This window comes from Herpailurus yagouaroundi, unplaced genomic scaffold (assembly GCF_014898765.1).
Source record: "Herpailurus yagouaroundi ecotype Mexico unplaced genomic scaffold, PumYag 202, whole genome shotgun sequence".
Classification (NCBI taxonomy): Eukaryota; Metazoa; Chordata; class Mammalia; order Carnivora; family Felidae; genus Herpailurus; species Herpailurus yagouaroundi.
In genome coordinates, this window is record NW_024412433.1 from 9,104,769 (window position 1) to 9,128,326 (window position 23,558).

General features: G+C 37.8%; 1 protein-coding gene across 4 annotated transcripts in view; it reads right to left on the reverse strand.

The window, feature by feature from the left end:
- The window catches only part of SP100 (SP100 nuclear antigen), a 104,936-nt gene that overhangs the window by 57,151 nt on the left and 24,227 nt on the right, over positions 1–23,558 (reverse strand). For all 4 annotated transcript variants that reach the window (XM_040450745.1, XM_040450744.1, XM_040450743.1 and 1 more), the window contains exons 2-3: positions 2,446–2,608; positions 727–895 (exon numbers count right to left, since the gene is read on the reverse strand). In XM_040450745.1, coding sequence (XP_040306679.1) covers positions 727–895; positions 2,446–2,608 — 332 coding nt within the window. The remainder of the gene's footprint in view (positions 1–726; positions 896–2,445; positions 2,609–23,558) is intronic.

A 23,558-nucleotide genomic window follows, 5' to 3' on the forward strand; every position in this document is an offset into this window, starting at 1 on the left:
CGGGGCTCGAACTCACGGACCGCGAGATCGTGACCTGGCTGAAGTCGGACGCTTAACCGACTGCGCCACCCAGCCGCCCCTAAAAGTTTTTTTTTTTTTAAAGCCCTCGTTTAGCCCTAGTTTAGGGTTAAAAATGACTGTAAAGTGCATGTGGATTGGGAGGGATTATCTGGAGACTACAAAGCACACTCTGGTCTTCCTTCCGTGTGGTGACTCTTTTAACTCTCCTTGTCCCTTGTGAGGTCCCTGAAACTTACAACTACAGCACTGTTACATGACATATTGATACCCATGGGCATGGTGCTGCTAAGCCAGGGTGGGTCCTTTATCCATAGCTAAGCTGACAGTTGAGTTGGGTAGTAGTCAACTTGGTGGACTGCAGTGTGGACCACTGCAAGGAGTCCCACAGAAGAGGAGCAACCGCTATTGGCCTGTTGGATGCTGTATTTCCTGTAATGTGTCCTTCTAAGTCAATCTGATGCTATTTGCCTCTGGTTATCCTGTGAATCTAAAGGCCTAGTTAAGCAGACCTCCAGGTGGGTGTTGTACCATAGCCATTATACCATAAGCTTTAAGAAGGCTCATGATTTGTGTTTTCTTATATCCTCACTGCCCGGCACTGTATGTAGCAAATTGTAGTGGCTCAATATACACCTGTGCAAAAAAAAAAAAAAAAAAAAAAAAAGAAATATAAAACATCAAAAGGTAGATAATAAGCCTAATTACCATTTTCGAAGCTCTTATAAATGTGATTTAAATCAGGGTATTCTTGCATGTTGACCTCGCTGAACAATGCTTCTAGAAGCGGCAGGTCAAATGTCTTCTCCAGCTCATTTAGAACGTTATACACCACTCTTTGTACAGGGACCAGGTTTCTACAAGAATCTTGACAATCCTTAAAAAAATATTGAATAGAGAAAATATAAATACAGACTTCCAAGTTACAGAAGAGCCCCCAGAGAGTGATTTTATGGGTAATGTATTCCAGGTTCCCTCCATAGGTACCTTCTCGTATAAAGTTTTAGAATTTCTACATATTTGTATGTAACTCCTTCCTCCTTAAAAATATTCACTTGTATGGGGCGCCTGGGTGGCGCAGTCGGTTAAGCGTCCGACTTCAGCCAGGTCACGATCTCGCGGTCCGTGGGTTCGAGCCCCGCGTCAGGCTCTGGGCTGATGGCTCGGAGCCTGGAGCCTGTTTCCGATTCTGTGTCTCCCTCTCTCTCTGACCCTCCCCCGTTCATGCTCTGTCTCTCTCTGTCCCAAAAATAAATAAAAGTTGAAAAAAAAAATTAAAAAAAAAATATTCACTTGTAAAACTGATCTCCTCACCGTCATTTACATTAGATGTGAGAGCACCTTTGAAGAGTAACAGTTTCAAAGTTAAATAATATGTAGCCCTTTAAGAACCTGGCCAGATGTTTTAGGAATACGTGTTTAGGAATGATGAGCAGCTGTCCTGTTACGTGCACAATCCTTGCCTTTTCCCCAGGACTGACTTGGCCTTAAAGAGCTCAAGGAAAGCAGGTGACAGTTCTCCCCTTTTGTGAACGTGGCCATAGAGTAAGCATATTCATAGGGCAAAGAGAAGACTTGCATTGGGGCACCTGGGGGGCTCAGTCAGTTAAGTGTCCAACTTTTGATTTTGGCTCAGGTCATGATCTCACGGTTCATGAGATCGAGCCCCTAGTCAGGCTGTGTGCTGACAGTGAGAAGCCTGCTTGGGATTCTCTCTCGCCCTCTCTCTCTGCCCCTCCTCCACTTGTGCTTGTTCTCTCACTCTCTCAAAATCAATAAATAAACATTAAAAAAGGAAGACTTGCATCTCTGTGTCTCCATTAATGCCTACTACAAAAATTCACCCAAATTCCAAGACTCCAGAGGTACCATTAAAAAAAAGAGAGAAAAAGAAAAAAAAGGAAAAGAACCCTGATAGCTGCAAACTGCTGGAGAAAGAATAACAATCATCAATTCCCACATTTTGTCCTAACAGGACACCAGTTTCCTGTAGGCTTTAATGTTTTCAGATCTAAGGACTCCAACTGATGTCCGCTGAAATGTGTTAATTATTATTCTATTAAATTAACTCATTTACATTACACAGCAATTCATTAAAATTACCTTTAATTCTTAGTTTATGCTATATTCTATGCATTCCTACAAGGCATTACGCATCTCTGGAGAACTCCTGGTTCAGATCCAAGTCCAGTGGGCACCACGGAGCTCCAGTCCCTAAGTGAGAAGCAGGGCTGCCTCTGGTGATGACTGATTCTCCTTTCACTTTTTGCCTTAGAGGAAACACTTACAACAATACTTGGAAAGGCCTCCCACTCATAGGAGACTCCTCAGTCAGCCAGTTGTGCTTGATGTTTGCGTCCAGGGTATTAAAATACAATTTCATTCGGGGCCAGTTTACCGTATCATGACATAATACATGTCACTTACTTCATACATTTTATTGGTGATGAGTTCACGGTCACGGAGGCATTCAAGGAAAGGAAATGTCTTTTTTATTGCATTTGAAATCTCCACCTTGTGTCTTTTGAAGTGTTTGAATACAGTCTCATAGATGAGTGTGTCATCGACGCTCTGGTCTTCTGCAGACACCCTAGGAAGGAAGGATACCATATGAAAACGGTCATTGAGATTTCCAAGATGTTTGTAGTGGCTGTAAGACTTATATGTAAAGGATAAGCTGTGAAAAACTAACGTATATAAGTTAAGTGGTCCCGAGTAGAGACAGAATACATGGAATTAAAGCAATAAGCAAAGATATTATGAAGAAAGCATGAGGGTTAAGAAAGACTGAAATAAAAGAAAAAAAAAAAAAAAGAAAGACTTAAATGCAGGATTGAAAAAGTCTGTTCCAGTCTGTCTGGATCAAAGCCATTGTAAAGATATCTTCACATATCTGAAATATTTTTGTAATGAAAAAAATTAAATTTAAACAAAATTGAGATAGAGTGAACAGAGGAATGAAAAGCAATGGAATAAACCACACTCAAATAAAACAGTTTTGAAAAAAAAAAAAGAAAGCAATGGACTAAAAATCTAACCTTGAAAATACTTCCTAACTAACAACTAAGAGAAAAATAATATCAGAAAGAAAAAACAAGCTGTCCCCTTTCTGATGTAGAGCTGTTAAGAGAAATACCATCCTGCTAATATTATAAACCTAGTTTATAAAGGATAGGATGTGGTTAATAATGATATGACACAGTATAAATTGATAATTTCACAAGAGTATCAAACATTTCTCCTGGGACATCTGCCCTGCTTTGTGTTAATATAAATCTGTCTGTGCTAGTGAATCTTTTCAGGCACGTGAATTTCAGAAATCACTGATGTTTCCTGTGAAATTAATTTTAAACTGGAGTCTGTAACTCCAGTTCTTAGCTGACCATTTTATTGCTCTGATGATAATGTTTTAATCAACATCTTGTATCATGAAGACTCAGAAGCTTTCGTTGTCAAACCAGAAGAGAATCATTGCCAGTTCCCAGTACTTAGCGTGCCTCAGGGAATAATGATGTCACATTATTGTGAAACATCCCTGAAAAAACAAGTTTCAGTTCAAAGACTGCAGGTTGAAAAGAAGCATGTGTCTTTTCTTTTATTAAAAGCCCTGCTAAAATGATAATAAAGAAATTGGATTCACACTGGCAAGGGGAATCGCTGGGCAATGAGAACAAGAGAGATTTCCATCAAAATCCATAGACAAAAGTGGGCAGAGGGGTGCTAATTGCTGTTGTAGGTGAAGGATGCTCCCAGAGGTCAGAAAAACAACTGGTTTGCCCTGAAGAGCCCTGAAGAGGTAGTGGAGATCACAAGGGATGGTGCTGGAAACTTACGTGTTAATTTAAAAATGGCAAATAGAGTTAAATCATTACATTTAGACTTGATTTAACTCAGCATCAGAGTAATGTATCAGTGAAATAGGGCTCAGAGTAAGAAATTGTGAGTCTTGAGCACTTGAGTTTATAACTGTGGCACTCTTACTAGCTACTCAAGGGTACAGGATTTCCTTTCAAGTAATTACTGATAAGACCTTGAATCGCCATTGTCATACCTCGAAGTTTATAGGCACAATAAAAAGACATTGTTATAGCACATATATTTTACTTTAAGTTTTTGTCAACGATAAAATTAAATTTCATGTAAAAAAAAATAAAAAAAATAAAAAAAAATAAAAATGGCAAATAGAACAGTGTACGTCTAACGTCTCCACCTACAAGCTGACCCCCTGGATCCAGGCAACCTCTCAAAGGCAAACATTGCTGACCTCTCTATCACCATGTGCGAATGTAGCCTGTTACCGGATTTCATGTACATGGAATCATCATACATCATGTATGCTCTGTGCCTGACATTTGCTCGTTGCCCATGCTGTTGGATGAATAGGAGTCTGTTCCTTTCTGTTGTTGAAGGTATCCCACTGTGTGGACCTATCACAATCTGCTTATTCATTTTCCTGTTGATGGTTATTTAGATTGATTCCAGTTTGAGACTTGTGTGAAGAAAGCTGCTGTTCTTGTAGGCATCTTTTTATGGTATGATGCTTTCGTTTCTCTTGTGTAAATAACTAGGAGTGGGGCATGGTGTGAATATGCTTAGCTGTTTTAGAATCTGCCAAACTGTTTTTTAGAGCCTATTAGATACAGTTTTCCTAACTTAAGCCACTCTCATGTGTATGATGTGGTATCTTAGATAGTTTTAATTTGTATTACTTTAATGATGTTGAGCACACTTTCACACGTTCATTGGCAATTATGCATCTTGTTTCCTAAGGTGTCTGTTCAAGTCTTTGACCGATTTCTATTGTTGGGTTATCTTTGACTACTTACTGATGTGTAGCAGCTTGTCTTCTATTATGGAAAGAATTGTTTTGTTTGATTTATGTATTATGAACATTTTCTCCCCGTCTGTGATTTGCTTAACCATGTGTTTTGATGAGGAGAAATTTTTTTTTCAATATATGAAATTTATTGTCAAATTGGTTTCCATACAACACCCAGTGCTCATCCCAAAAGGTGCCCTCCTTGATACCCATCACCCACCCTCCCCTCCCTCCCACCCCCCATCAACCCTCAGTTTGTTCTCAGTTTTTAACAGTCTCCTATGCTTTGGCTCGATGAGGAGAAATTTTTAATTTTGATGAAGCCAAATCCATCACTTTTTTTCTGTGGTAAAAACGTTAAGGTACTAAGAAATCTTTGCCTATCACAAGTTAATGAAAATATTCACAAAGCAACTTACAATGTAGGCATGGGTCTATTTCTGGACTTCTTATTCTGCACCACTGATCTATTTGTCTATCCTTATGCCAACAGCATATTGGCTTGCACAGTGTAGCTTATAGAAAATCTTGAAGCCAATTCGGGAAAAATTGTCTTGACTTTTCTAGGTCTTTTGGCTTTCTATATATCTCTTAAAATCATTTTGTCAATTTCTACAAGAAAAGCCTTTTGGATTTTTATAGGGTTTGCTTTGAACCTATAGATAAATTTGGTAACAACTGATATCTTAATGATATTGAACTACAATCTGCTAACACTGTATAGCTCTCCATTTATTTGGTTTTCTTTAATTTTGTCTAGAAATGTTTATAGTTTTCATAAAGAAGTCATATACATCTCTCATTAAATTTACTCTTAACTAAGAATGGTATTGCTTTTTAAAAACTGGCATTGCTTTAAATGGTATTGCTTTTTAAATTGCTTGTTATAATTGTATGGGAATAAACTAATTTTCAGAAACGCTAACCACATATTTATAAGCCTGCTAAATTCTTGTATTCTAATAATGTGTTTATATATTTCTTTTGGATTTTATAGAAAATAAAGAATCAAGTAAAACCCCTTTACTTTTTTTCCCCCAACAATTATTTCTTTTTCTCTCTTATTGTAATGGTTAGGAGTTTAGACACAATGTTGAAGAAAAGTGGGGAGAATGGACTACCTTGTCTTGTTTCCAATCTTAAAAAAGAAAAGCACTTAGGGGGCACCCGGGTGGCTCAGTCGGTTAAGCATCGACTTCGGCTCAGGTCGTGATCTCGCAGTTCGTGAGTTTAAGCCCCACATCAGGCTCCGTGCTGACAGCTCAGAGCCTGGAGCTTGCTTCGGATTCTGTGACTCCCTCTCTCTCTGCCACCCGCCCCCCCACACTCATGCTCTGTCTCTCAAAAAATAAACATTAAAAAAATTAAAGAAAACAAGTGCGACTGATATATTAATAGAAAAGATGGGCTCATATAAAATGCTAACTTAAGGGGCGCCTGGGTGGCGCAGTCGGTTAAGCGTCTGACTTCAGCCAGGTCACGATCTCGCGGTCCGTGAGTTCGAGCCCCGTGTCGGGCTCTGGGCTGATGGCTCAGAGCCTGGAGCCTGTTTCCGATTCTGTGTCTCCCTCTCTCTCTGCCCCTTCCCTGTTCATGCTCTGTCTCTCTCTGTCCCAAAAATAAATAAACGTTGAAAAAAAAAATTAAAAAAAAAAATAAATAAAATGCTAACTTAAAACCAGACAAGGTAGAAAAAGAAGGAAAAAAGAAACAAAGCAAATGTAATGAATAAAGAACAATAATGTAGATGGTAGATATTAATAAATATGTAAATAAGTATTTTCAGTATGAATGGTGTAAACGTTCTAATTCAAAGCAGAGATTGTTGGTGCAGGAGCTAAGACGGTAACATAGTAGGAGAACCCTAGGATCATCTTGTCCCTTGAACACAACTAGATAACAAATCATTCTGAAAACGCAAGAAGTCAGCCTGAGGGCTGACAGAACAAACTGAACAAGTGGAGGGAGAGAAGAGGCCACAGTGAAGAAGGCAGGAAGTGTGGAGCCATGGTCTGGGGGAGAAAGGGACGGTGGGATGCTGCAGAGGGGAGAAAGCCCTGGTCGCAAAGAAAGGTGAGAGAGGAGCATACAGAGATATGCACAAGGAGAATACTTCCTCAGAACCGTTGGCTGGGGAAATGAGAGGGGCTGGTTTTAGTGAGTTCTTGCAACCAATGGGGCTTGAAGTGAACTCCAGTGAGTTTTAAAGGTCTTTGGGCACGGCTGGGATAGAGCCTTGAGAGGACTGCCCTGCTCCTGGAAAAGAGGCAGGGAAACAGTACCGGACAGACAGCACAACTTGAGGATCACCTGGGCACACAGTGGGGAGATTATTCACCCTCCTTGGGGCACATCCCCGAGAGAAGGCATTCACAGAGACACCTCTCCAAGGGACAGAGTTGCCCGCAGGTATTTCCATCCCCCACCCCGCCACGCCCTTCAGCATAAGCACAGAACCACCTGACCCGGGCAGCTCAGTGCCAACACTGGCTGCCTAGCCTGCCTGCTCCCTGCACTCCAAGAAGGTGTGACTGCCCTTCTTGGCCAAACCTCCTTCAGTCCCAGTGTGGTGACACCTTACCCCAGAAGACCAGTGTAGGCCCCCACCAGAGCATTTCCCCAAAGTTTGGAGTTTTAAAAGTCAGCAGGGTTAGCTGGGATAGAGCCCTGAGGGAAATGTGCTGCTCCAGGAGAGAATGCAGGCAAGCAACCCAGTGGCAGACAGCATGAAAACAGTGAAAAATGCCTGGAATGCACAGGGGGAGAATATTCACTCTTCTGGGAGGGCTTTCCTGAGAGCAGCAAACATGGAGACCCCTCTCTGGGGAAAAAGCAGTTGGCTGATGCCATTTCCCTCCCCTGCACCTCAGCATCAACACAGAACCACCTTTTAGTAAACAGCACAGCACTGACACGGGCTGCCTAGTCTGCTTACATCAGATCGCACACCCCTGCGTTATGTTCATATTGCCCTTCTCGGTCAAGTTTGCCTCAGTCCCAGCATGGCAGGGCCCTTCCCCAGAAGACCAGCAGAAACCCCTGCCCACACCACATCTCCTGACCAGACTGTTCTGCAAGCTTCAGTTCTAGTGTAAGTAGCATCAGGTCCCATTTAACAAGCAGACCAGACCACGCCTCGTTAAAACTTGCCATGATTTGACCAAGAACCAAACACTGCCCATTGCAGGCAAGGAGAGCCTCTGCAGATGCCTGGCCTGAAGGATACAGCAGCCAAAACACAACAGCAGAGTGCACGCAGCACATACCAGAAACACTTCCTGAAGCACCAGGCCCTGGATACCACATGACCTCTTTTTCATAAAGCCATTACTCGCAGAAGCAGGAAACGTAAGCAGCTTTTGTAACACAGAGAAGAAGACAGAGATGACAAGATGTCAAAATGGAGGAATTAATCCCAAATGAAATAAGATCAGGTCTCAGCCAGAGATCTAATCAAAACAGATATAAGTAATATACCTGACAGAGAATTTAAAGCAACAATCATCAGGATACTCACTGGGCTTAAGAAAAGCATGGAAGACATCAGGGAGAACCTCATTGGGTGATGGGTGTTGAGGAGGGCACCTGTTGGGATGAGCACTGGGTGTTGTACGGAAACCAATTTGACAATAAATTTCATATTAAAAAAAAAAAGAAACAGTTAAAAAATAATCAGTCAGAAATAAAAAATGCAGTAACTGAGATTCAAAACAGACTGGATGCAGTGGCCACAAGGATGGAAGAAGCAGAGGAATGAATAAGTAATATAGAAGATAAAATAATGGAAAATAATAAAGCTGAACAAAAGAGAGAGAAGAATTATGGCACACAAGAATAGACTTAGGGAACTCAGTGACTCCATCAAATATAATAACATCATATCATGGAATCCCAGAGTAAGAAGAGAGAAAAGGGGGCAGAAAATTTATTTCAGGAGATAATAGCATAAAACTAACCTAATCTGGGAAGGAAACAGACATCCAGATCCAGGAGGCACAGAGAACTCTCATCAAAATGAACAAAAGCAGATCAAGACAAAAGAGGTCACTAACTTACAAGGGAAGACCCATAAGTCTAGCTGCAGATCTCTCCATAGAAACTTGGCAAGCCAGAAGGGAGTGGCATGATATATTCAATGTGCTGAACGGGGAAAGTCTACAGCCAAGAAAACTATCCAGCAAGGCTATCATTCTGAATAGAAAAAGATATAAAGAGTTTCCCAGACAAAAGAAACTAAAGGAGTTTGTGACCACTAAACCAGCCCTGCAAGAAATTTTAAGAGGGACTCTCTGAGGGGAGAAAAGACGAAACAAAACAAAAAAGACTAAAAGCAACAAAGACTGGAAAGGACTAGAGAATATCACCAGAAACTCCAACTCTACAGGTAACACAGTGGCAATAAATTCATATCTTTCAGTACTCACTCTAAATGTCAATGGACTAAATGCTCTAACCAAAAGACATAGGGTAACAGAATGGAAAATAAAACAAGATCTATCTATATTCTGTTTACAAGAGACCCATTTTAGACCTAAAGATACCTTCAGAAAGTAAGGGGATGGAGAAACATCTATTATGCTAATGGTCACTGAACGAAAACCAGAGTAGCCATACTTATATCAGACAATCTAGACTTTAAAATAAAGACTGTAAGAAGAGAATGAAGAAGGGCACTATATCATAATTAAGGGGTCTATCCACACGAAGATCTAACAATTGTAAACATTTATGCCCCCAACCTGATATAACCCAAATATATAAATCAATTAATCACAAACATAAAGAAACTCATTGAAAATGATACCATAATAGTAGGGGACGTCAACACCCCACTTACAACAGTGGACAGATCTCCTAAGCAGAAAATCAACACAGAAACAATGGCTTTGAATGACACACTGGATCGGGTGGACTTAACAGATATAATCAGAACATTTCATCCTAAAGCAGAATACAAACTCTTCTCGAGTGCATATGGAACATTATCCAGAATAGATCACATACTGGGACACAAATCAGCCCTCAGCAAGTACCAAAAAGATTGAGCTCATACCATGCATATTTTCAGATCACAATACTATGAAACTCGAAATCAACCACAAGAAAAAATTTTGAAAGACAACAAATACTTGGAGACTAAACAACATCCTATTAAAGAATAAACGGGTTAACCAAGAAGTTAAAGAGGAAATTAAAAAGTACACGGAAGCCAATGAAAATGATAATACCACAGTCCCAAACCTCTGGGATGCAGCAAAGGCTGTCATAAGAGGGAAGTATATAGCAATCCAGGCCTTCCTAAAAAAAAAGAAGAAAGGTCTCAGATACACAACCTAACTTTACACCTTAAAGAGCTGAAAAAAGAACAGCAAATAAAATCCAAAACCAGCAGAAGACAGGAAATAATAAAGATTAGAGCAGAAATCAATGCTACCGAAATTTAAAAACCTAAACAGTAAAACAGATCAATGAAACAAGGAGCTGGTTCTTTGAAAGAATTAACAAAATTGATAAACCCCTAGCCAGTTTTATCAAAAAGAAAAATACCCAAATAAATAAAATTAATAATTAAAGAGGAGAGATCACAACCAACACTGCAGAAATGCAAACAGTAATAAGAGAATATTATGAGCAATTGTATACCAATAAATTGGCAATCTGGAAGAAATGGAAAAATTCCTAGAAACATATAAACTACCAAACTGAAACAGGAAGAAATAGAAAATTTGAACAGACCCATAACCATCAAAGAAATATTATTAGTAATCAAAAATATCCCAAAAAACAAGAGTCTAGGGCTGGAGGCTTTCCAGGGGAATTCTATCAAACATTTAAAGAAGAGTTAATACTTATTTTTTTGAAGCTGTTCCAAAAAATGGAAATGGAAGGAAAACTTCCAAATTTATTATATGAAGCCAGCTTACCTTGATTCCAAAACCAAACAAAGACCCCACTAACAAGGAGAACTATATACCAATTTCCCTGATGAACATGGATGTAAAAATTCTCAACAAGATACTGACCAAATGGATCCAACAATACATTTAAAAAATTATTCACCACGATCAAGTGGGATTTATACCTGGGATGCAGGGCTGGCTTCAATATCTGCAAATCAATCAGTGTGATCCATCATATTAATATAAGAAAGGACAAAAACCACATAATCCTCTCAATAGATGTAGAGAAAGCATTTGACAAAATACAGCATCCTTTCTTGATAAAAACTGTCAAGAAAGTAGGGATAGAAGGATCATACCTCAAGATCATAAAAGCCACGTACAAAAGACCCACTGCTAATATCATCACAATGGGGAAAAACTGAGAGCTTTCCCTCTAAGGTCAGGAACACAACAGGGAGGTCCACTCTTGCCACTGTTATTCAACACAGTATTAGAAGTCCTAGCCTCAGCAATCAGACAACACAAAGAAATAAAAGTCATCTAAACTGTCAAGGAGGAAGACAAACCTTCACTTCTTGCAGATGACATGATACTCTATATAGAAAACCCAAAAGATTTCACAAAAAAAACCCTGCTAGAACTGATCCATGAATTCAGCAAAGCTGCAGGATATAAAATCAACGCACAGAAATAGGTTGCATTTCTATACACCAATAATGAAGCAGCAGAAAGAGAAATCAAGGGATTGATTCCACTTACAATTGTACTAAAAACCATAAAATACCTGGGAATAAACCTAACCAAAGAGGTGAAAAATGTATACACTGAAAATTATAGCTTGTGAAGGAAGTTGAAGAAGACACACACACAAAATAAAGGAAAAATATTCCATGCTCATGGATTGGGATAACAAATATGGTTAAAATGTCAACACTTCCCAAAGCAATCTACATATTCAATGTAATCCCTATCAAAATAACTATCAAAATCCCTATCAAAATCCCTATCAAAATAATACAAGCATTCTTCACAGAGCTAGAACAAACAATCCTAAAATGTGTACGGAACCAGAAAAGACCCCAAATAGCCAAACCAATCCTGAAAAAGAAAACCAAAGCTGGAGGCATCAGCATTCCAGACTTCAGTATGTATTACAAAGCTATAATCATCAAGACAGTATGGTACTGGCACAAAAGCAGACACTTAGATCACTAGAACAGAGTAGAGAGCCCAGAAATGGACCCACAAACATATGGCCAACTTTGTGGCCATATGACAAAGCAGGAAAGAATATCCAATGGAATGAAGACAGTCTGTTCAGCAAATGGTGCTGGGAAAACTGGACAGCGACATGCAGAAAAATAAACCTGGACCACTTTCTTACACCATACACAAAAATAAACTCAGAATGGATGAAAGATCTAAATGTAAGACAGGAAGCCATCAAAATCCTCGAGGAGAAAGCAGGAAAAAAACTCTTTGACTTCAGCTGTAGCAACTTCTTACTTACCACATCTCTGGAGGCAAGGAAAACAAAAGCAAAAATGAACTATTGGGACCTCATCAAAATAAAAATCTTCTGCACAGTGAAGGAAGCAATCAGCGAAAGTAAAAGGCAACCAAAGGAATGGGAGAATATATTTGCAAATGACATATCCGATAAAGGGTTAGTATCCAAAATCTATAAAGAACATATCAAACTCAACATCCAAAAAACAAATAATCCAGTGAAGAAATGGGCAAAAGACATGAACAGACACTTCTCCAAAGAAGACATCCAGATGGCCAAGTGACACATGAAAAAATGCTCAACATCACTCATCATCAGGGACATACAAATCAAAACCACAATGAGATACCACCTCATACTTGTCAGAATGGTTGAAATTAACAACTCAGGCAATACTAGATGTTGGCGAGGATGCAGAGAAAGAGGATCTCTTTTGCACTGCTGGTGGGAATGCAAACTGGTGTAGCCACTCTGGAAAACAATATGGAGGTTCCTCAGAAAGTTAAAAATAGAACTACCCTATGACCCAGCAATTGCACTACTAGGTATTTATCCAAAAGATACAGGTGTGCTGTTTCGAAGGGGCACATGCACCCCAATGTTTATAGAAGTGTTATGGACAATAGTCAAAGTATGGAAAGAGCCCAAATGTCCATTGGCAGATGAATGGGTAAAGAAGATGTGGTATACAGATACAATGGAGTATTACTTGGCAATCAAAAAGAGTGAAATCTTGACATTTGCAACAACATGGATAGAACTAGAGTGTATTATGCTAAATGAAATTAGTGAGTCAGAGAAAGACAAATATCATACGACTTCACTCATTTGTGGAATTTAAGATACAAAACAGGTGAACATAAGGGACGAGAAGCAAAAATAATATAAAAACAGTGAAGGGTATAAAACATAAGAGACTCTTAAATATTGAGAACTAAGGGCTGCTGGAGGGGATGTGGGTGGGGGGGGATGGGCTAAATGGGCAAGGGGCATTAAGGAAGACACTTATTGGGATGAGCACTGGGTGTTATATGTAGGGGATGAATCACTGGATTCTACTCCTGAAATTGTTATTGCACTATATGCTAGCAAACTTGTATATACACTTAAAAAAATAAATTAATCAATTAAAAAAATCACTCTGAATGTAAGTGGACTAAATGCTCTATAAAAAACAAAACAAGACCCATCTATATGCTGCCTATAGAAGATTCATGTTAGACCTAACAACACCTGCAGATTGAAAGTGAGGAGATGGAGAAACATTTATCATGCAAATTGAAGTCAAAAGAAGGCCGGAGTAGCAATACTTAATCAGAAAAATTAGATTTTAAACCGAAGACTGTAACAATAGATGAAGAAGGGCACTATATCATAATAAAGGGGACCATCCAAAAAGAAAATTTAATGATTGTAAATATTTATGCCCCGAACATGAAACAATACAAATATATAAAACAATTAATAACAATCATAAAGGAATTCATTTATAATAATAATACAATAACAGTAGGGCACTTTAACTACCCCCCTTTCATCAATGGACAGATCATGTAAGCAGAAAATCAACAAGGAAACAATGGCTTTAATGACAATGGACCAGATGGACTTAACACATATATAGTAAAACCTTGGATTGCGAGTAACTTGTTCTGTGAGTATTCCACAAGACGAGCAAATGTTTCTAATAAATTTTAACTTGATAAACAAGCAATGGCCTGCAATATGAGTAGTACATGATGCTGAACATCACGTGATCACAACTGAGCCAGTGGTTCTTCTCTCTCTCTCTGAGGGCTTGTGGGTGATCGTCTCCCATGCTCAGATGCTCAGTCTCAGGCCACAGTGTTTGGCAGAAATCAGTGACTTTTCAGAATGTTGGAAGGTGCCCACAACTGGCACTAGTATCAGTTTTTGTCACTTCAAAGCACCTATGGACAGTCCTTTGCTTTTCCATATAAGAGTAAGCTCAGGAATGATTTGCTTCATTCTAGGTCAGGCTGCCTGTGGATGTAGACCCTTTCCTCTGCTGCCTTATTGCCAGTTACATTAAATATGGTATATGACAAGAATTTATTAATACTTTACTGTAGTCAACATCCATGAGAGCATATAAATGGCCCCCATGCAGAAAAAGATTCTATTGAACAAATAGATAGCAGTGATTCCGTTAGTGATAATGAAAGTCATCCTACACAAACCCTCTTCTCTCCTGTTTCCTCACACCAGCCACAAAGGTTTTCAAACGTAAGTGCAGGTTAATTTATTTTTCTTTATATTCTGTATTTTCTTCATTATTTTGTATTATATTAAAGTGTTGTATCACTTTATATGAATTTTTGTTTTTGTTTTGGCTGCAGCAACTTTTTACTCAACATGTCTCTGGAAGCAAGGGAAACGAAAGCAAAAATGAACTATTGAGACCTCATCAAAGTAAAAAGCTTCTACACAGCGAAGGAAACAATCAACAAAAGTAAAAGGCAACTGACAGGATGGGAGAAGGTATTTGCAAATGAAATATCAGATAAAGGGTTGGTATCCAAAATCTATAAAGAATTTATCAAACTCAACACCCAAAAAACAAATAATCCAGTGAAGAAAGGGGCAAAAGACATGAATAGACACTCCTCCAAAGAAGACATACAGATGGCCAACTGACACATGAAAAAAAATGCTCAACATCACTCATCATCAGGGAAATATAAATCAAAACCACAATGAGATACCACCTCACACCTATCAGAATGGCTAACATTAAAAACTCAGGCAATAACAGGCTATTGGCAAGGATGCGGAGAAGGAGGATCTCTTTTGCATTGTTGGTGCGAATGCAAACTGGTGCAGCCACTCTGGAAAACAGTATGGAAGTTCCTCAAAAAATTAAAAATACTATCTCTACGACCCAGCAATTGCACTACTAGGTATTTATCCAAGGGATACAGGTATGCTGTTTCGAAGGGACACATGCACCCTAATGTTCATAGCAGCACTATCAACAATAGCCAAAGTATGGAAAGAGGCCAAATGTCCATCGATGGATGAATGGATAAAGAAGATGTGGTATATATATACAATGGAGTATTACTTGGCAATCAAAAAGAATGAAATCTTGCCATTTGCGACTATGTGGATGGAACTGGAGGGTATTATGCTAAGTGATATTAGTCAGAGAAAGACAAAAATCATATGACTTCACTCATATGAGGACTTTAAGAGACAAAACAGATGAACATAAGGGAAGGGAAGCAAAAATAATATAAAAACAGGGAAGGGACAAAACATAAGAGACTCTTAAATATGGAGAACAAACAGAGGGTTATTGGAGGGTTTATTGGGGGGGGGTGGGCTAAATTGGTAAGCGGCATTAAGAAATCTACTCCAGAAATCATTGTTGCACTATATGCTAACTTGGATGTAAATTTAAAAAATAAATTAAATTAAATGGTAAAAAAGAAGAAGAAGAAAAGAAACAGACTCTTAACTATAGAGAACAAACTGATGGTTACTGGAGGGGGGTGGGCAGAGGGATGGGTTAAATAGGCAATGTGTATTAAGGAGGGCACTTGTGTTGAGCGCGGGGTGTAGGTGATGAATCACTAAATTCTACACCTGAAACTAATATTACACTGTATGTTACCTAACTGGAAATTAATTAAAAACTTGGAAAGAAAAAAAGAAAAGCAGAGATTGTCAAAGTGACTGCAAAAACAAGACCCAACCCAGAAAAACCAGTATTGTCACCCAGAAAAATCCATAAATAAAGGACTCAGGTTCAGAATGGAGAAAGAGATACCATGCTAACACTAATAAACAAACAAACAAACAAACAAATAAACAAACAAACAAAAAAGATGGAGTAGCCACATTATTTCCATACAAAAAAACTTCAGAATAAGAAAAATTATCAAGGAGAAAGAGAGCATTTCATATGATAAAGGGGTCAGTTTTCCAAGCAGACATAACAATCCTTAACGTATATCTCCCTAAACACAAAACATCAAATTATGGAAGCTAAAAGTTGATAAAATGATAATAGAAATAGACAAATCTGTTACTACAGTTGGATACATGAAAAGCCCTTTTTTAGTAATTAATAGATCAAGCAGGTAGAAAAGCAATAAGAATGTAATTGACCTAAACATCTTTGCCAAACAATTTGATCTATTTGACATTTTTATTTTTTTTTAATTTTTTTTTCAACGTTTTTATTTATTTTTGGGACAGAGAGAGACAGAGCATGAACGGGGGAGGGGCAGAGAGAGAGGGAGACACAGAATCGGAAACAGGCTCCAGGCTCCGAGCCATCAGCCCAGAGCCTGACGCGGGGCTCGAACTCACAGACCGCGAGATCGTGACCTGGCTGAAGCCGGACGCTTAACCGACTGCGCCACCCAGGCGCCCCTATTTGACATTTTTATAATACTGCATCCAACAACAGCAGAATTGCTGCTGTTGTTGGAGTATGAGAATACATATACTCCCCAAAATCACGCAGAATAACAACCCTCACCGAGACAGAGCACACAGTAGGCCATATAACACATCTTAAAAAGTTGAAAAGAATAAAAATCATAAAGTATTTTCTCAGACAACACAGGAATTAAACTACAAATCAATAACAGAAAGAGCTAGAAAGTGCCCAATACTTGGAGATTTAAAGGTACACTTCTAAATAACACCTGGATCAAAGAAATCTCAAGAAAAATTTAGAGATATTTTGAACTAAATAAAAATGAACAGACAACTCACCAAAATTTGTGGGATGCAAAAAAGCTATGATTAGAGAGAAATGCATTCCATTAAATGCATATATTAGAAGACAAGAAAGATTCAAAATTAATAATCTAAGTTTCTCCACTTAGAAAACTGGAAAAGAAAGAGCAATTTAAACCTAAAGCAGAAGTAAGGCAGCAAAAATTAGAGCAGGAATCAATGAAATTGAAAATAGGAAATAACAGAAAATTCCACCAAACCTAAAGCTAGTTCTTGGAAATGATTTAGAAAATTGATAACCTTCTACCCAGGCTAACCAAGAAAAAAAGAGAGAGAAAGAAAAGACACAAAATATCAAAGTGAAAGTAGGATCACACAATTGATTCCATGGATGCTAAAAAGATAACAAAGGAATACTATAAACAAAGGTATCTCCACAAATTTGATAAGTCGAATAAAATGAACAAAATCCTAGAAAAACAGAAACCCACAAAACTCACACAAAGAGAGGTAATTTGAATAGACCTATGTTCACTTTTTAAAAAATTGAGTCAGTAATTAATAACTTTGAAAAAGATAAGCACTAGGTTCAGGTATTTTCGCTAATTCTACAAAATATTTAAGGAAGAAATGGTACCAATTCGCCACAGTCTTGTCCAGAAAATAATTCTTAATTCCTTCTATGAGCCCAGCACTATTATAATACCAAAACCAGATAAAGACAAACTACAGACCAATATCTCTCAGACTATACATCCAAAAGTCTTCAAGAAAATATTAGCAAATCTCATCCAACAATGCAAAAAAATTAACTCCAACCAAGTGGAGTTTATTCTAGATATGCAAGGCTCATTCAATATTCAGAACCAATCAGTGTACTCATCTAACACATCAACAGGCTAAACTAGAAAATTTGAATGATATCAACTGACACAAAAAAGTCATTTAATGAAATCCAACACCTATTCATGTAAAAACTCTCAGTAAACTAAAAATAGAGAGGAACTTCTTCAACATGAAGTCAAAAAACTTCTACAAAAAAAACTTATAGCTAATATCATACTGGAGAGAACTGGCACACTTTTCCCTAAGATCAGGAACAAGGCAAAGATGTCCTCTCTTACCACTCCTATTCAACATCTTACTAAAAGGTGTAGTTAGTGCAGACGATGAAGAAAAAAATAACGTATAGAATTTGGGAGGGAAGAAATTGTCTTTATTTGCAGATTATATAATTGTTTATGTAGAAAATCTCAGATTGCCAAAAAAAAAAAAAATCTCCTGGAACTAATAGGTAACTATAGCAAGGTCACTGCACACAGGTTAATATACAAAGATCAACTGCTTTTGTGTATACCAGCAATGAACAATTGGAATTTGGAAAAAAAAAACTACTACCAGGAGCACCTGGGTAGCTCAGTTGGTTGAGTGTCCAACTTTGGCTCACAGTTTGTGAATTTCAGCCCCACGTGGGGCTCACTGCTCTCAGTGCAGAGCCTGCTTCGGATCCCCAGTCCCTCTTCCCCTCCCCTGCTGTGTTTTCTCTCTCTCTCTCTCTCTCTCAGAAATAAATAATCTTTAAAATAAAATGAAATAACATAACATAAAATACTACCATTTACAATGGTAGTGAAAAATGTGAAATACAGTATTAATCTAACAAAATGAGTACAGTATCTACCTGCAGAAAATTATTCTAGAAACTACAGGTTCAGTGAAATCAGACTCTATAAAACCCTATGGAACACTAAAAAATAAAGGAAAAAAAAAAAGAAAACACACCTTGCATTTTTCAGAGAGAACAAACAAGGAAAACAATAGGAGTTCTAAAAGTTAAAAAAGGAAAAAAATACCCATATGAAAAATATATTTAAAATATTAAATGGAAATGCATAAAAAAAGGATAATATTGAAAGACACAGATCAAAAATGGAATCCAAGAAAAGATACAAAAAAGACAAAGTGACACAAAATTTGTAAAATCAAACAAAGATAGTTATGGTATTCAAATATAAACAAAACAAAAAATAATGGTATTCATAATCATAGCAAAGCAAAAATTAAGAAACAAATAATGGAACAAATGTTTTATGGATGTTGAAAAGCAATTCACCTCTAATTTTTGACTCTTCACATATTCCAAAAATGATCAAAATATACAGGCTCTGGATAAATTAGCAAGAATAATTTATTATTTAATCTTGTGACCTAAAAACAAGTAACACACCATTTTCCCCCAATGTCCTTGAAATGTGTATCAATATGGATTATAATCTTGACCACAAAAGGGGCGCCTAAGTGGCTCAGTCAGTTAAGCATCGACTTCAGCTCAGGTCATGATCTTGAGGTTCTTAAGTTCGAGCCCCATGTTGAGCTCTGTGCGGACAGCTCAGAGCCTGGAGTCTGCTTCAGATTCTGTCTCTTCCTCTCTCTCTGCCCCTTCTCCCTCTCTCTCTCAAAAAATAAATAAATGTTAAAAAATTTTTAAACAATAATAATAATCTTGGACACAAAAGAAGTCTCAATAAGTTATAATAAGTAGAAGCTAAACAGGCTGCAACATAACAAAAATAAACTGCCCAGAGATTTTACAAAAGAAAAATAAAAAGTACTATGTTGAGTCTCAAAGATGAAATAGACCTTGTGGTTAGAGGCTATTTCAAAAATAGGGGAAGAGGACTATTCCATTATATTTATACACCACATCCTCTTTACCTATTCATCAATCAATGGACACTTGGGTTGCTTCCAAGACTTAGCTATTGTAAATAATGCTGAAATAAGCATAGGGGTGCATTTATCTTTTTGAATTAGTATTCTTGTTTTCTCTGGGTAAATACCCAGTACTGGAATTATTGGATCATTCGGAATTTCTATTTTTAATTTTTAGAAGAATGAGATCTTGCCATTCATGACAATATAGGTGAACCTAGAGAGTATTATGCTAAGTGAAATAAGTCAGACACAAAGAGATAAATACCATATGATTTCACTTACATGCAAAATCTAAAAAACAAAACAAAATAAACCAAAAACCAAAAAAAACCAGACTCTTAAATACAGGGAACAAACTGGTGGTTGACAGAGGAATGGTATGTTGGGGGATGGGTAAAATAGATAAAGGGGATTAAGGGGTCCAAACTTCCAGCTATAAAATAAATAAGTCACAGAAATGAAAAGTACAGTAAAGGGAATATAGTCAATAACATTGTTATATGGTGTTATATAATGTTATACGGTGACACGTGATAAGTACACATGGTGATGAGCACTGAGTGATGTGTAGAATTGTTGAATCAGTACATCAATCACATGTGGGTACACCTGAAATTAATAGAACATTGTATGTTAATTATACTTAAATTTAAAAAATGATCAATAATAAAAAAATTTTAGCCTAAAAAACATCAAACTACTTTACTAAGGAGAAAAAGAGGAGGAAAAGGAAGATAACAAAATGAGTAAAGATGGTTCAACATTAAGAAATATCCTTATATAATTCGGTACATCAACAAATAAAAGGAGAAAGTACATAAATATACCCCTAGGGGCGCCTGGGTGGCGCAGTCGGTTAAGCGTCTGACTTCAGCCAGGTCACGATCTCGCGGTCCGTGAGTTCGAGCCCCACGTCGGGCTCTGGGCTGATGGCTCAGAGCCTGGAGCCTGTTTCCGATTCTGTGTCTCCCTCTCTCTGACCCTCCCCCGTTCATGCTCTGTCTCTCTCTGTCCCAAAAATAAATAAACGTTGAAAAAAAATATATATATACCGCTAAATTATCTTAAAAGGGAATTGGTAAAACCTAGTAGCTATTTTTATAAAAACTATATGAAATAGGGGCGCCTGGGTGGCGCAGTCGGTTAAGCGTCCGACTTCGGCTCAGGTCATGATCTCACGGTCCGTGAGTTCGAGCCCCGCATCGGGCTCTGTGCTGACAGCTCAGAGCTTGGAGCCTGTTTCAGATTCTGTGTCTCCCTCTCTCTCTGCCCCTCCCCTGTTCATGCTCTGTCTCTCTCTGTCTCAAAAATAAATAAACGTTAAAAAAAAAAATTAAAAAAAAAAACAACTATATGAAATAGATAGATGCTATTATAATATAAAGCCTCCAGAAAGAACAAACATTACAGTGAATACTGAAATGGTGAAGTCATTTAAATAGGAAAGAAAAAGTACAAGTTGCTTACCTATAAATATTTTTAGAAGGTTTAGCCAAGGCAATAGGGTAAGAAAATTAAGTCATTGGTATAAATATGAACATGAGATACAACATTATATGTCTTACAATTATATACATAGAAACCCTAGAGAACAAAAGCAAAATCTATAAGAACTAGAAAAGGAATTTACCAACATGCGTGAATTTTAAAAAGTAGATATATAAAACTTACAGATTTTATTTGGAACAATATAAATTTAAAAGACATAAAATCATACTCCAGACACAATAGCAAATAAAATGCATGTATATTTATAAACATTTCAAAGGTATAGACCTATATGAAGAAAACCATAAAATCCTATTAAAGGAAATTAAACAAGATCTAAATAAAGAGATATATAAGGCACCCCCAATTAGGAAAACACAGTAATTTAAAAATGTCAATCCTTCTGAAATTATTGTGTAAGTGTGGTGTATTTGCAGTTTGTAATTCCACTGAAACTGGATAAAGTAGTTCTACAGAAACTTACATGATAGAATGAATATCTGAGTCAAGCCAGGAAAAAATATGTAAAGTAGGTGGAGAAAGATTTAATATATTTAAATGTAAAAAAAAGAAAGCAATACAGATATTAGAAGACAATGTAGAAAAGTATTTTCAACACATATGAGAAAGGGTTAATTCATTTGATACACAAAGATTCCAGGCTAATAGTAACATTTGACAAACCCAAAGGAAACAGACCTGAACGCGTAGCTTAGGGAAAAGAAAATTAAAATGTCCAATAAGCATATGAATACAGATAAACTGAAACACCAGTGAGAAATCATTTCTTCGTAGTTAGAGTGGCAGACAGAATTTTATATGTGATGCTGCAGTGTGGGAGAAGATTCAGAGAAACATTCCTTGTTGGTGTGAGCTGGAATTGCTAAAGCCATTTCAGAAAGGATCTGGCAATAATCTAGGAATTTTAAGATATACTACAGATTAACTCAGCAGTCATTTTTGGAACCTAGCCTGTGGAAATAAAAACAATATGCATCTTGTAGAAACTCCAGAACGTTCAGTGGCTCCCCATTTCCCTCAGAGTAAAAGCCAGGTTCTTACAGTGTTCAAGGGACCTGAAATGATACAGCCTTTCTCTCCTCTTCCCTAGCTCAACCCTCTCTGGCCCCACCCTACTCTGTGCTGTTTCTTGACTACATCAGGCACACTCCAACCCTAGAAACTTGGTGCTGGCTCTCTCTTCTGTGTAGTATGTTCTTTGTCCAGACATCCATGTGGTGAACTAATTCCCTCGTCTCCTTAAGGAATTTGCTTCATGGTATCTTCTCAAATGAGGCCTGCTCTGACCAACTCACTCCCTATTCTAGCTCTATTTTTATTCATGTCCTTACCACTCTCTAACGTATTGAATTACTTATTTATTTCATTTAGTGTTTATTGTCTGTCTTCTCACAAAATATACATACCACAAGCACAGGGATTTTGTCTGTTTTGTCCCTTGAGTTTTCTTAAGTACCTGAGATGCATAAGACATTGGTCAATATTTCTTGGTTATCAACAGAAATAATTATCCATATTTATTGATGCCTACAAGTACAAAAGTTTTTATTGACACATTTTTTGTAGCAAAATACAACCATAAAGACTACCCCCAAAACCTGACTGTCCGTTCAGCTGAATAGCAGAGGAGCTTATGGCAAATCCATACTTTGAAATGGTATGTTGCTATTTATTCCTAGTAATTTGGAATGAAGGGCATAATTCTACTGATAAATGAAAACATCAGGTTCAGATTAATATGTTATGATCCCATTTTTATACAGATCAAAGTAGTAAAAATCTCTCATTTGTGTGTCAAGTTTGGAACAAATTTTGGGGAAAACATGGAGTGCTACATCCTAGGCTGTTAACATTGGCTTAATGAAGAGAATCAGAATTCCACCCAGGTCCCTTCAGATCCATCTTTGACCATATTTTGGTAACATCAGAGGAAATATAAATAATAGAGCCAACGAGAGGGGAGGAGCCAAGATGGCGGAACAGCACGGAAGCATTGTGTGTGCCTCGTGTCCATGAAATCCAGCCAGACCAACGCTAAACCATCCGACACGCCTAGAAAACTGATGGAGGATTCACACAACAATCTGCACAACTTGAACCACAAAATTCAGCAGGTATGTGGCACGCAGAGGTGAATTTGGGGAGCGAGAAGCCAAGGAGGGTAGGGAACTGCTTTCGCGGGTGGAGAGAGGACAGAGACTGGGGAGGGGGGGGAGAATACGGGAAAAGCACCCCTCCCCAAAAGCAGCTGGAGAGAAAGTGGAAAATTGGAAACGGCCGCAGGGACTAAACTAAAAAGGGAGAAAGGAGAAAGGAGAGAGTTAAAATTCCATTAAGACTGTAAACAAGGGGAGCGCAAACGTTGCAACTC